This window comes from Euphorbia lathyris, chromosome 9, assembly GCF_963576675.1.
Source record: "Euphorbia lathyris chromosome 9, ddEupLath1.1, whole genome shotgun sequence".
In the NCBI taxonomy this organism is placed as follows: Eukaryota; Viridiplantae; Streptophyta; class Magnoliopsida; order Malpighiales; family Euphorbiaceae; genus Euphorbia; species Euphorbia lathyris.
This window is the reverse complement of record NC_088918.1, coordinates 53347442-53362119: the sequence shown is the minus strand read 5'-3', so window position 1 is coordinate 53362119 and position 14678 is coordinate 53347442. Positions and strand designations below refer to the sequence as shown.

The following is a 14678-nucleotide window of genomic DNA, read 5'->3' as shown; positions in this document are numbered from 1 at the left end:
AAATAAAACACAGGGGAGGAGGAAGAAGGAAGACAAGCTTCCTTCTTCCTCCTCAACAGAAGTAACCTTGAAACTTTGTTGTTAGATCTGTGCAAAAACGAATATTTACCAAGGAAAAGGAAATGAAAGAGGGGTCGGATGCAGGGACAAAGGGGAAGAGGGGCGGTGGGGGGTTTACAGGAAGGAAGAGACTAGAGATTAAGGTGGATTTGTAAGATACTAACCCATGCGATTTTCTTTTCTTAAGTTTTGATGTTATATAGAACCCACCTTTTCTTAACTCAATAAGAATTTTACTTTTATTCATTAAAATTAAAATTATTATATAACTTATCACTATAGTACTTGAACTTTCTCTCTTTTATATTTTAGCACTTAGACTTCATTTTTGTATAAAAAAATGTCTGAATTTTTGTATAATCTCCCTAATAAAACTCCGCCTGTGAGAGTCACTTGGTGGCCTTTACAGCCGGTCCCAAGCCCGGACAAAGGAGGAGGGTTGCGGTAGGTTTGTGGCGGCCAGCGTAAAACTTAGCCACATCTTATGACATGAACCATAATATAAATACCGTTGGGGCGTTCCCTACTCAGCGACGCGCTGCACTTCCTAGACCCGGGTGTAGTGATAAATGTGCAAGGGTTGCTAGGTCGTCGCCCCGAAGCGGCGCGCCACCCCAGGACCCGGGGGTGGTGTCAAATATGCAAGGGTTGCGGGTAAATAAGCTAGTCCACGGTAATGGTAGGGGTAGGGGTAAGGGTAGTAGGTTACGCTTTGGGACATGGAACATAGGTTCTTTGACAGGAAGATTAGCTGAAATTGTAGATGTTATGAAGAGGAGGAGAATAAATATATTATGCCTACAAGAAACCAAGTGGGTTGGAGCCAAGGCTAGAGAGATAGCTCCTTGGGGTTATAAGCTTTGGTACTCAGGAAAGGATAAGGGTAGAAATGGAGTAGGTATTCTTATTGATAGGGAGTATATTGATGAGGTAGTAGCGGTGTCTAGGAAGAGCGATAGAATTATGAGTGTTAAGCTAGTGATAGGGGATGAGGTTGTGAATGTCATTAGTGCATATGCGCCACAAATAGGATTAGATGTGTCTATAAGACAAGCTTTTTGGGATGACTTAGAGGAAGTGGTGCAACAGGTTCCTAGGGATGAAAAAATGGTACTAGGGGGTGATCTCAATGGACACGTGGGTTCTAGGCGAGATGGGTTTGAGAGTGTTCATGGAGGGTATGACTTTGGAGATAAGAATGAAGCAGGAAATGATATTTTGGAATTCGCATCAGCCTATGACTTGAGTATCATGAACACATGGTTTATGAAGAGAACATCCCACTTAGTGACTTATCGGAGTGGCGGTAATGCGAGCCAAATTGACTTCTTCTTAGTAAGGAGTGCTTGGAGAAAGAGTTATATTGATTGTAAGGTGATCCCTGGTGAGAGTACGACAACCCAACATAGAGTAGTGGTGCTAGATTTTCGAAGTAGGAAATGTATAAGAAAACAAACACCTCAAGTAGAGACTAAGATTAAGTGGTGGAAATTGCAAGGGGAGAATCAACAAAAATTTGTGGATGAGATGACCAAAAAAGATATTTGGACTTGCAATATGGATTCAGATATAGATTCGATATGGAATAAGATGGAGCATAGTATAAGGGAAGTAGCGAAGGAAGTTCTAGGGGAATCTAAAGGTAGCATGCCACCGGGTAAGGACACATCTTGGTGGACAGAAGAAGTACGACAAGCAGTAAAGAGTAAGAGAGAATCCTATAAACTATTGGGGAAATGTAGGAGTGACGAGAACTACGAAAAATACAAAGAGGCTAAAAGGGAAGTAAAGAAGGTCATACGAGATGCTAGAGCAAAGGTGAATCGGGATCTGTATACAAGATTGGATACGAAAGAAGGGGAAAGAGACATATATAGAATTGCTCGGATGAGAGATAGGAAGACGCGAGATCTCGGAAAAGTTAAATGTGTGAAGGATGTGGACCAGAAAGTCCTAGTTGGAGATAAGGATATCAAGGAACGATGGAGGTCCTATTTTGATGACTTATTTAATGGAGATCGCCAACAAGATGTTGGAGATATAAGTATCCATCACGATATGATAAATCATGAATGCCTGCGGAGAATTCAAAAGGGTGAAGTCAAAATGACATTAAGTAAGATGAAGTTGAAGAAAGCAGTAGGACCTGATGGCATCCCTATTGAGATTTGGAGATGTTTGGGAGAAAGAGGAATCGAATGGTTGACGACGTTCTTCAACAAAATTTGGAGAAACAATAAGATGCCATCAGAATGGAGGAAAAGTACCTTAATCCCTTTGTATAAGAACAAAGGCGATGTCCAAGATTGTGCCAACTATCGGGGAATCAAATTAATGAGTCACACTATGAAACTTTGGGAGCGAGTGATTGAACAAAGGCTAAGGAGGACGGTGAAGATCTCGGAAAACCAGTTTGGCTTTATGCCGGGAAGATCAACTATGGAAGCCATCCATCTAATGAGACAATTAATGGAGCACTATCGAAATAAGAAGAAAGACTTGCATATGGTTTTCATTGACTTGGAGAAAGCATATGATAAGGTACCAAGGGAAGTACTTTGGTGGGCCTTGACAAGGAAAGGCATTTCGCGGAAATATATTGACATCATAAAGGACATGTATGAGGGAGTATGCACGAGTGTACGTACTAGTGTTGGGAAGACTGAAGAGTTTCCTATTACGATTGGAGTGCATCAAGGTTCCGCACTAAGCCCATTTCTTTTTGCCATCGTTATGGATGAACTAACAAGTTCACTTCAAGATGGTATACCATGGTGCATGCTGTTTGCAGATGATATTATGTTGGTTGATGAGACGAAAGAAGGAGTGGAGATGAAGTTGGAACTATGGAGGCAAACTCTAGAATCTAGAGGCTTTAAGTTGAGTCGAAGTAAGACAGAATATTTGGAGTGTAAGTTTAGCGGCCGTAGGAGTAGGGAGGTAGGGACAATCACCCTAGATGGGAGAGTTGTTCAGGCCTCGGATTGCTTCCGGTATTTAGGATCTATTATCCAAACGGATGGAGAAGTAGATGGAGATGTTGCTCATAGGATTAAAGCTGGTTGGTCGAAGTGGAAGAGTGCTACGGGTTTCCTTTGTGATCCCGGCATGCCTAATAGATTGAAGGGAAAATTCTACCGGACGGCAATTAGACCAGCATTGTTATATGGTACGGAGTGTTGGGCAGTGAAACACTGCCACATCCATAAGATGTCGGTGGCGGAGATGCGTATGTTGAGATGGATGTGTGGTCACACGAGAAAGGACCGGGTGCGTAATGAAATAATTAGGACAAAAGTAGGGGTCACATCTATTGAGAATAAAATGAGAGAAAACCGACTAAGGTGGTTTGGCCATGTGAGACGTAGAGCGCTTGATGCGCCGGTTAGGAGAACCGAAGAGTGGCAAAGGGATGTAGTGGTGAGGGGTAGGGGAAGACCTAAGCAAACTTGGAGGAGGGTGATCGAGAGTGATATGAGTTTATTGGGAATTGAGGAAAATATGGTAGTGGATAGGACGGAGTGGAGGGAGCGAATCTGTGTCGCTGACACGACTTGATTTTCACGGTTTTATATGATGGTTCATGTTAGCCGACCCCGAATCATTTCGGGACTAAGGCTTTGTTGTTGTTGTTGTTGTATAATCTCCCTAATAACAATATATATTTTCAGTATTAGTATATAAATTAGCATGTTTTACATTTTAGTACCCAAAATTTAATCTTAAACTTAAATAAGTAAAGGAAAGTTAGTATTTTAAATCCACATCCATATGAATAAAATTATTGCATATGATAAAAAAAAATTTAAATCACGGGGTAATCTTAGAGGATCCGCACCACGCGGCGACATCTTTAAGCCATACCCATATTTAGACTACTTTTCATTTGGTGGTTAGTAGACATCTTAAATAGATTGAATATAATAAAACTTAAATACCTTGTAATATATATATATATATATATATTAAAAAAAATTAGTAAACAGATACCTTAATATTGATTCCGTTAACAAATACTGTCGAAATTAATAAAAAAAAAGTCAAACCTCTCAAAAGAAAAATAATTAATTTTGTATTTATATTTATTTATTTTATAAAGTAATTCCTTTATTATCTAATTATTATAAATAAACTGCAAAATTAAAAATAAAAAATAAACAACATCATCTTTTCGATCAGCTAGAATCTCTATTGCTCTGGGAGGCGGAATTAAGGTTTTTTTTGGCTGTTCTTGTGGTGTGCGACAAGACCATCCTCTTTCCCTGATTCTTTTTGGCATTGCTGAAGACTTTTTTAGCCGACGGCTGGCTAAGCTGGTCAGGAACAATCGGTTTCAGACTATGACATATAACAGAATCACTCATATCTACAGGGAATGTAATCAAGCTGCGTATCGTCTTGCCTCTTTTGGCAAATCTGCGTCAGCACTCCACTGGTGGCATTCTGCGCCTTATTTTTACCAATCTCATGTTTTCGATGATCTTTGTAATGTTGCTCATATTCATTTCCTTTAATTTTCTTCCTCTTTTGTAATTCTCTATTTTTTATTAATAATATTCAGGATTGATTAAGTGCGTTAGGGATGTCAACCTAGTTGAGATGTCTAACTAGGGATGGCAATGGGTAGTGTACCCGCGGGTATCCGGCACTACCCGACTCTAATGGGACTACCCGTGCCCTGTATAAAAGGGTATGAGAAGGGTATGTGATCAAAATAATTACCCGTTAGGGTAATGGGAATACCCCCCAGGATACCCGTTACCCGTTACCCGTCATAATTCTTTTATATATTAAAAAAATTATTATTTTTTAGATGTAATATTTGAGATTTTAAACCCCAACCTTTTGTTTTTCAACCATTGAGTGATATCACTAAGCTACTTATTCTTATTGATTAAGGTTCAATTTGTTCAATTTTTAGAGAAATGATTTATTAAATTCATACTTTGTTAAATTTGTAATATTTTTTATTTTATTTATTGATTTTTAACGGGTAAAGGTACCCGTGGATACCCACGAATTAAATGGGAATAATATGAGATGCAAAAATATACCCATTAGGGTAATGAGACGGGTACGGATAATTAAAAAATAAACGGGTAAGGATTTGGAATTGCCACTACCCGTGAGTACCCTACCCGTTGCCATCTCTATGTCTGCGTCTTAATCTTTCGCTAAAAAAAAACACAATCTTTTCTATCTTTTTCTACTCTCTCTTTTCTCTCTTCTCTTTCATTACAAAAGCCAACCTTTTTTACATCTCTCCTGAGAGGTCTGTTGACCCGTCACTCGCTGTCCAAACTGTTCTGCTCTATCCTTCATCTCTCTCACCTTCCCTGTCAGCTTCATCCTTGACTGGTCTAGACTTTCTGCCCCTGGTGGATGCTTTCCGGTACCATACCTGTCATTTTATTAAATTAACACATTATAGATTATTTTCTCCATTTATTCATAAACTATCTCTAATAAAATGTAATTAAGGAGACAACAGAAATTGCAGCAACACCGAAACCGCCGGAGGCCAAGAACCCAGTAATGTAATGATGAGACCAACAGTGATTACAGCCGGAAGAAGTATATGGCTGAGAATGACGAGCAATGGGGTAGCTATGGTGAGACCAATCACAGTTCCAACTAATATTAAACCGGAAAGGACAAGGAGGGAACCACCGGCAGTCACGGCAATTGCTGCTTACACAACCTGGTGAGACCGAGGCTGCTGGCTCCTTGTCTGTGTGGAGGATTCCGACGAGGTGGGGGAGTGGTGGTAGTAGTGGTGATACAAGAAAGATGAGAGAGAAGTGAGAGAAAGAAGAAAAGAAAAAAACAGAAGAGATTAGAGAGACAGAGCGAGAATATGACGGCGCTGTTTGTGAATTAGCTTTTAGCTGATTACATTAGTTGATTTGATTAGGTGATTTGATTAGCTATTCGTCTAGAAATTAGCTGATTGACAATAGCGGTTTGTGCAAAAAGACGAATAAGGGCATTAATTTTGGCGTAGGAGAAAAGAGAGTCTATCTATTAGGATTAAAGAAATTCATTAATTTTAATATTTCAAAACGCTAATTGAAAAAGCTTTTAAAAGAACTTTTTCTAAATTAGCGTTTTCATCCCAAAACTATCTCCACCAAACACTCCAATCAGCGGTTTCAGTGGTCAAACCTCTAAAATTGGTCAAAACCGCTCTTTACCAAATAGGGCCGATGTATTTGATTTGTATTTTTAATTTTGTTGTTTGTAATAATTAGATAATAAGGGATTAATTTATAAAATAAATAAATATAAATATAATTTTGTTTTTTGACTTTTGACTTTTTTTTTTAAAAGTTGATCAATTTGGACTATGTTTGCTAATGGAATAATATCTGTTTGCCAATTTTTAAATCACATAGTTTATGTTTGAAAATGATTTAAACCATAAGGTTTATTTTTGTACTTTTCCCTTAAATATTAACATGTTATGAAATTGTAAGTTTATTTCTTCTTGAAAAAAACATATATTTGTAGGTTTATGAAAATATAGGTTATATAAAAATATAAACATGTTCATTTACAAACATTTAAAAAATGAAGAGTTTCAACATTAAAGGAACGATGAATTACAATAATTACATTTATGAACAATAATAATATAAATAAATTTATTCATAATGTCCATAAGAATATTATGCCTAGTTAAAACCTTATTAAGAAAGATCCAATGAGATAAAAACCTGCTAAAGAAAAAAGAGTGTACAGAATTTATAATATTCATGCTAAGTTGTCTTGTTAGGAAAACTTTGTGGAATAAAACATTTGCTAAGCAAAAAAGAATAAATTGTTAAGTTTACTCCTCTTATTAAGACATCAATATAGGTCTCTAAGTTTCGCATGCCAATACCGTATCTCGACTTTTCAAATGTTGAAGTCGGTAATGTTTTGGCAAATAAATATGTCAAATCATCACTTGAACGAATTTATTGAATATATATTTCACATTTCTTTTGAAGATTATGAGTGAAGAAACTTTTTGGTGAAATAAGCTTCGTTCTATCATCTTTAATATACTCTCCTTTTAGTTGAGCTATGTATGCCGTATTATCTCCATATAATACCGTCGTTAAATTTTCTTCAAAATGCAAGTCACGCTTCTTCTAAATATGATGAACCAACGATCTTAGCCAAACGCAATCACGACTTGCTTCATGCATTATAATTATTTCTCCACGGTTTGAAGAAATAACAACTAAAGTTTGTGTTTCTGCCTTTTCGGATTGGATTGCGAGCGTGCCAGAAAGTTTATAGAAAACTCCCAAAATTGTAAGAACTAACTTCTAATTAAACGATTGTCAAAGTTTAAAAGGAAGAAAAGCTAAGAGTTCGCTTTAATTAAAAGAAACAATGCCGAATTCAAAATTTAAAGCTTATAAACTTGGGAATTGAAATTGCGAAGCTTGTAATTGAAAATGAAAATGTAGAGATAATGAGTGAAAACTAAAAATTGAAATTAACAGAGATTTGACATTGAGTTTGTATGGAATTTTTGTGTTGATTTGGTTGGCCCTTTCTATGATGTAAAATCTTCAATTTATAATGTAAATGCCTTATGAATAACTTTCCATCAATTCCATTTCTCACGTTGGACAAAGTATGCCCCTGATCCAAACAATAACTGCCTTTCAACTGCATCTTGCCCACGTCCATGAAGCATGTTCCCTGATCCGAAAACTGCTCCATGATCGAATAAACTGCTCCTCAACTGATTTCACATGTCCAACAAAGAATGCTCTCTGATTACTCTTCCAACAATCTTCTGTCAACTTTCCATCCAACTACAACTCATAGCTCATTTTCATAATCACTTAATTACAAATTCGAGCCTTCAAGCCAACCTATTTGGTAATTTACCAATTCGTCCCAAATCTCTACCTGTTACACAATTTAAGCTAAATTGAGAGTAATTAATTAATTAATTAATTATAGGTTTATGCCAAAATATTTGGTAATTTACTAATTCGACCTGAATCTCTACATGTTACATGATTTTAAGCCAAAAAAAGTAATTAATTACGAAATTGGTCTAAATAAAAATAAGAGTGTAACAAATGTCCCCGATGTGTTTTATTAATAAAATTAATAAAACACATGTTGTTCAAATGAAAAAAAATCAAAAACTTAAAAGACTAAGTTGACTGTATTTTCTTCCCCTTTCATTTTTTTGCTTTTTTTTTTAATCAAACAAACAATGTTCATCACCAACTCAATTTTCTGACAAATTCAATCAATAAATAATTAAAACCCCAAGTAATTCATGATTTTCTTGATTTAGCTTTCAGTTTATTCTCCTCTCTAAGCAAAAGAAACTCTTTCTTAACCCTAGGAATTTGTAGAAGCAAATGGAAGGAAGCAAGGGGAAGAAATTCTATCCAACTCCATTTCAATTTCAATATCAATCATTCAAGTAAGTTTTGCTCTCTAATTCCATAATTGAAGAATAAATTTTATCCAATTCTTCTAACTTGGTCGGCGCATGCAATATGTGGTGTCAAAGTTGAATTTTTCTTTCGATTGGATAATGAATTGATGATCCAATTGGCTAGTTGGTTGTTTATTGTGTTAAATTTATGCCTATAATTATGTTTCTGTCCCGCCGAGCGTGTAGAAAATTGTTTATACCTTTTCGGATTGCATTGCGCTCGTGTCAGAAAGTTTGTAGAAAACTTCCAAAATTATAAAAACTAACTTCAAATCAAAAGATTGTGAAAGCTTAAAAAAACGGAACCGTAAAGAGAAAGACTTAATTAAAAGAAACGATCCTGAAGTGAAAATATATTTAATTGAATTGAAGTTTGGAATTGAAAGTTAACAAATTTAGGAATTGAAATTGCAAAACTTGGAATTGAAAAGGAAAGTATAAAACTAGAGATTAAAAACTAAAACTTCAAATTCACAGGTATTGATTTTGTCTAGAGTTTGGTTTTGTATGGTGTAAAAATCTTATAATTATAGTGTAAATGCCTTGCGAATAATTTCGCTCAACTCCATTTCTCACGTTTGACAAAGCATGCTCCCTGATCCAAACAATAACTATCCCTCAACTAATCTAGTAAACTGCTTTCCCTCATTACTCTTCCAACAATCAACTTCTCATTCCACTGCAACTCATAACTCATTTTTAAACAATCACTTAATTAATTATAAATTAAAGCCACAATATTTGGTAATTTATCAATTCGGCCCGAATCTTTACATATTACACAATTTAAACCAAATTGTGAGTAATTAATTAATTAATTAATTACAGATTTATGCCATAATATTCGATAATTTATCAATTTGGCTCGAATCTCTACATGTTATACGGTTTTAGGTCCGAAAAATTAATTAATTATAAAATCGGCCCATAAGATATAACAATTTCTTTATTCGTAAATCAATGAAACCATTTTAATTTTTTCAAAAGATAATAATTTGTATCAATTGTTACATCAAAGCTTTTTCGAAATGTTTATTTATTATTTTCTCATTTGTACATTAAAAAAAAAAGTAAGAGATAAAAAAATCGAGAAGGAAAAACTCAAAAGAGCTAGTTGTGAAAAACAAAGCAGGTAAATTACACCCATGGCCACTAAACTTTATCCATTTCATATTATGGCCACTCAACTTCATTTCTTCCCGGTATGTCCACTCAACTTTACACTTTTTAACACCGGTGACCACTCAATTTTAACTAACTTCTCAAAATGACTGTTAATGACCTTAAAATGAAAATATTTAAGAATTAAAGTTGTTCAGAACGACATTTATCATAAAACCACATTTTTTGGAGCTTTCTCTCTCTAAAAATTCACTTTCTCTCTCCTAACCAAACAACACCTAAATGACATCAAAACGAAAATTTTCAAGAAATAAAGTTCCTATTTGAATTTTTTATTTTTAGCCGTCAATGGTTGTTTTGAGGTGTCAAGTGGCTACCGGTGTTAAAAAAATGTAAAGTTCAATGGCCATACCGGGAAGAAATAAAGTTCAGTGGCCATGGGTGTAATTTACCCAAAACAAAGCCTGTCTTTCAGATATTTTTTTTAAGAAATTAAAAACTGAAACTCATTATTTAATAAAAACATGGAAAAATAGTTTTTATATTTTCTGATTTTTATAGTGTCTGTGAGATCCAGTCCAAGCTTTAAAATATGACCCAGCCCATTGCACTCCATCCAGTATTTGAGTTACCGCATAGAGCTTCAACTTTTCTTGTCATGCTTTTGGCTATGTTTCTATTTGCTAAAATGGATAATTTACTCACTCACTTTCTCTATGTATATTACATTAGTAAAACATTTCACTTTTAAAAATACAATATAACTTTTAACAGTAGGAATTAGCTCCTCATTCAGCATATCAATCAAGTTTTTAACATCTCACTCCACCACTAATGCAATGAAGCCTGCCCTTACTGTAATTTGAAAACATTCTTTCAATGTTTTTGCTTTTGCTACCTATAGACTTAAACATGGATCCAACAGAACCCCAACAATCAACATAACATGCCCCTTTTCGTCTTGAATTACCACTCCACCACCACATACTTCTCCATCCTAACTAAACGAAGCATCAAGATTTTAACTTTCATAGGCGGAGGGGGTTGCCATTTCACCATGAGACAACAGTTTCTTTAACATCATCATCAACGCTTGCCACTGAAGTTCATTTCTTCACTAGAAACTCGGCCCGAGCAATCCAATTTTAACCTCTCCGCTCTCTGAATCTTTTGTTACGTTCGAACCATATTAACCAAATTGTAGCAGCAAAAATCCAAAATAAATTCCTAGGCAAAGACTTGAATACCAACCCCAACCAACCCAGTACATTATCCCATGACATTTATCTATTCTCTAACTATCGCAAAAACATTTTCACTCCTCTTTTAGCTTCTTACAAAATATTAACACATTGTTCCATTGGATTCCTAAAAACTTGAGCAACATAAATCCACTTGAAGCTGCCTTTTGACAAGGTTGAGAGAGCAAGGTAAGATCCTTTACAAGTCTGTGATATGAAATGTTTAATTTTTTTCGGAGTTGAAAGTTGTCAAATTAGATCTCATAATCTTGAAATTGAGGGAAGTGACGGAGAAGAAGATACCCCTGACCGTCAGAGCTGCTTAGCTAAATGGTACCCGGAAATCTTCGAATGCACATATGTCGACCTATCTTTAGACTTCTTGAAATTAAGAGGAATTTTTAAAACTTGCTTTACATCATCATTAGAGAAAAGTGACTTTACAATACATAGGAGGAGCCAGGGCACCTAGTTATCCCCTAAAATGCGAATTCAAATATCATCCCAACCTTTCAACCTAAGCTTGCTTTCAAAAGATTTTGCACCTCCAAAATTCATCTCCACACATAACTGGACTAATGGCCTAATATTGCATTTAAAAAACGTTTCATAGTTATCTCGAAAAATTTGAGAGCAAAGAGTGTAAGGATTCGATAGAAATCTCCGATCTTGTTTAGTGAGCATAGCTAAATTTGAGAAAGTCAGCCATTTAAAACCTAAACCATTTGACTCTTTGGAGATAAAATTGTATCATTTTATACGTTAGGAAAAAATTACCCTTAACTTGACATGTTCATGGGCTGGGCCGGACTGGATTCGGGCCGGGGCTAACCGGGCTTATCACATAATTACGTTGTCCAATCTCAATCAAGCCCAGACTATATTTACAGCGGGCTCGGGCCGGGCCGGGCCAGGCCAGGCTAAGAGAACTAATTCCCAAGCCCAACTCGGTCCGGCCCAACTAATATCTTTGTATTTTCAAAAAATTAAAATTAAACTATAATTATACAATACAACTTTAGAGGTTATTTCAATAAGAATCAATTAACCCAATCCTAAATAAAAAAAAAACACTCCTTTCATACCAAAAAATAAATCCATAACATAAATATATACATGTGAAATTAATTGTATATAGAGAGTTTTATAACTTGTTTTCTATTTGAATGCTTTGGAAATCTGTAAGTTTAAGAAATTTAAAATGTTTATTTTTGGAATATAAAGTTTATTGAACTATAAAGTTTATTAAATTAAAATTATTATTAAAATTTCGGGTCGGACTGAATCGGGTCTGGGTTTTGAGATAAATTCCAAACCCAACCCACTTTGTATTCAGATTTAAATGGATTTGGGTTGGACCAGACTTATTACAAAATATATATGTCCAAGTCCAATCTTTAAAAAGCGGAGTGTGTTTTTAAACAGGTCTACTCTTAACTATCACATTGATATTTTAGGGAATTGTCCGATTGAAATATTTTTTTTTTTTTTTTTTTAAGAAATAAAAATATGCTTTTAGGTTCAATCATTGGATAAATTGCTTAGTTTTTGAGGGACCACATATTTGTTAAAGTATATATTAATAGTATCGTATACTTATTGATTGTTATAATTAGTAGGCAGAAATTATTATGAAATAATTTGAATGGATTCCGCTTTTAATGGATTTTACAATTTTTTTTTTTTTTTCAAATAAAGCTCTTATGATTAAAAAAATCATAACATCTATTAAAAACTTAAACTATCAAATTCATCTACACTTAATGAAAATCATTAATTGAGTCTTCATCCTAAATATAAATCATCAAGTGAATCTTCATCGAAAATCGTTCAGTTGAACAGTTTCAAGCTCTCTTTACTAAACTCATTTTAACCAAAACATAGATTATTACAGTACATATCAAATAGTCACAATTTCTGATTTTAGAATAAAAAAGGTCAGTTCGCCGATCTGGCCCCTAAGGACCATCTCGTCGAGCTGGCCTATAGAGGCCAACTCGACGGGCTGGAGTCAATTGATGATTTTAATTAGTTTAAAAAGCTAATTGATGATTTTAATTGTTTGAGGTGTTGAATATAAAATTCTATTTACTGATCACTGTTAAATTTATTTCTGTTAGAAATTTACATTTTTAAATTGTGATAAAAATTTATAAATTGAGGTATGCAATTATATATTAAGAGAGAGAAAATAGATGGAAAAGTGATTGATTGATTGATTAGCTCATAAGCATAAGCATGCAGCCTTAAGAACATGAACAAGCATTAGTTTACATTTATTACAATTAAAATTAACAACTCTCCATCTCCATGTGAATATTATATCCCCATTTGGTAGACAAAACTAAACACAATTATCCTCTGCTAAGAGGGTCTTAATTAAAGTAATAAAATACAAATAATAATCTTAGCAAAAACAACAGTAATTATTTGTCCAGAGCAGAGGATTAGTTTAGGCAGGACACTTAAAACCAGAAGGTGGATTCTTGCCACAGTCAAGTAGAACTTGAAGTGCAATTGGTATCAGAATGTTGATATTCAAAAGCTTAGCTTTAATGGCAGTACATAGACACAATGCTGCGTCCAAGTCAACTAGTCCTTCAAGTACCGGACAGCATGTACTTTTAGTACTGCTTCCTATTCCTATATGGACAAGTCCGCCTAACACATCCACGCATGCCCCTAATTTCAACGTATCTATTGGGCACGTTTCTTGACCCGGAGGCGACGGGCTTGGTACCGGTGGTGGCGCCGGAGGAGGACATGGTACTGGAGGTGGAGGAGGAGGAGGGCACGGGGTTTCACCACTAGGAGGCGTTGGTGGAACATACGGCGGCGTAACTACCGGTGGCTTTGGTGGTGATGGACTCACAACTGGTGGAGATGGGATAACTGGTGGTTTTGGGGGGAATATGATAGGTGGATGGATAATAGGTGGTTTTGGGGTGTATGGAGGACTAACAATGGGTGGTTTTGGGATGTAAGGAGGACTAATAATGGGTGGATGGACAATGGGTGGTTTTACAATGGGAGGTTTTGGGGTGGAAGGAGGTGGTTTTACAATGGGGGGTTTTGGGGTGGAAGGAGGTGGTTTTACAATGGGAGGTTTGGGGGTGTAAGGGGGATGGACAGTGGGTGGTTTTGGGGTGTAAGGAGGTGGTTTTACAATGGGTGGTTTTGGGATGTAAGGAGGGTGGACTATGGGTGGTTTTGGGATATAAGGAGGTGGTTTTGGGTGAGGTGGTTTGACATGAGGAGGATGCTTGGGTGGTTTTGGGTGAATAGGTGGTTTCACCTTAGGGGGGTGTTTGGGAGGAAGTTTAGGAGGATAGGTAGGAGGTTTAGAAGGAGGAGTTGGGTATGGACAATAAGGGCAAGCCAAAGAAGATAGAAGATTGCTCAAATTGAGAAGGAGGAGCAAGAGATTAACAAAAGCATAGTTAGCCATTGAAGGAATGGCTTGGTAGTGTGCTTCAACAAGTGAATGAAATGCCTCTATTTATAGTTATAAAATGAGACATGTATCAACTAATAATTCTCATATTTTCCCATTTCAATTAAACTAATAATTCTCATATTTTGCCATTTCAAAACAAAAATATAAGATTAAAACATATCCTAAGGTTATATCTAACATCCCAAATTAGTACATAAATAGTACAATTGTACAAATTGAGTCAGTTTTACCCATAACGTTTTAAAGTTGGATCCACTTTTAGTTATTACTAACGAGTAAATTACATCAATGATTACTTAAGCCTAGAGTTTATTAAAAAAAAAAGTCATTGAATTTCATT

The 14678-nt window shown here is 35.5% G+C and overlaps 1 protein-coding gene across 1 annotated transcript; it reads right to left on the bottom strand.

Moving 5' to 3' along the window:
• Nucleotides 1–13073: 13073 nt before the first annotated feature.
• Nucleotides 13074–14364, bottom strand: LOC136206214 (36.4 kDa proline-rich protein-like). The gene has a single exon (XM_065997176.1). It carries the CDS (start codon nt 14327–14329, stop codon nt 13334–13336), a length of 996 nt encoding a protein of 331 aa, XP_065853248.1. The 5' UTR covers nt 14330–14364; the 3' UTR covers nt 13074–13333.
• Nucleotides 14365–14678: the final 314 nt, after the last annotated feature.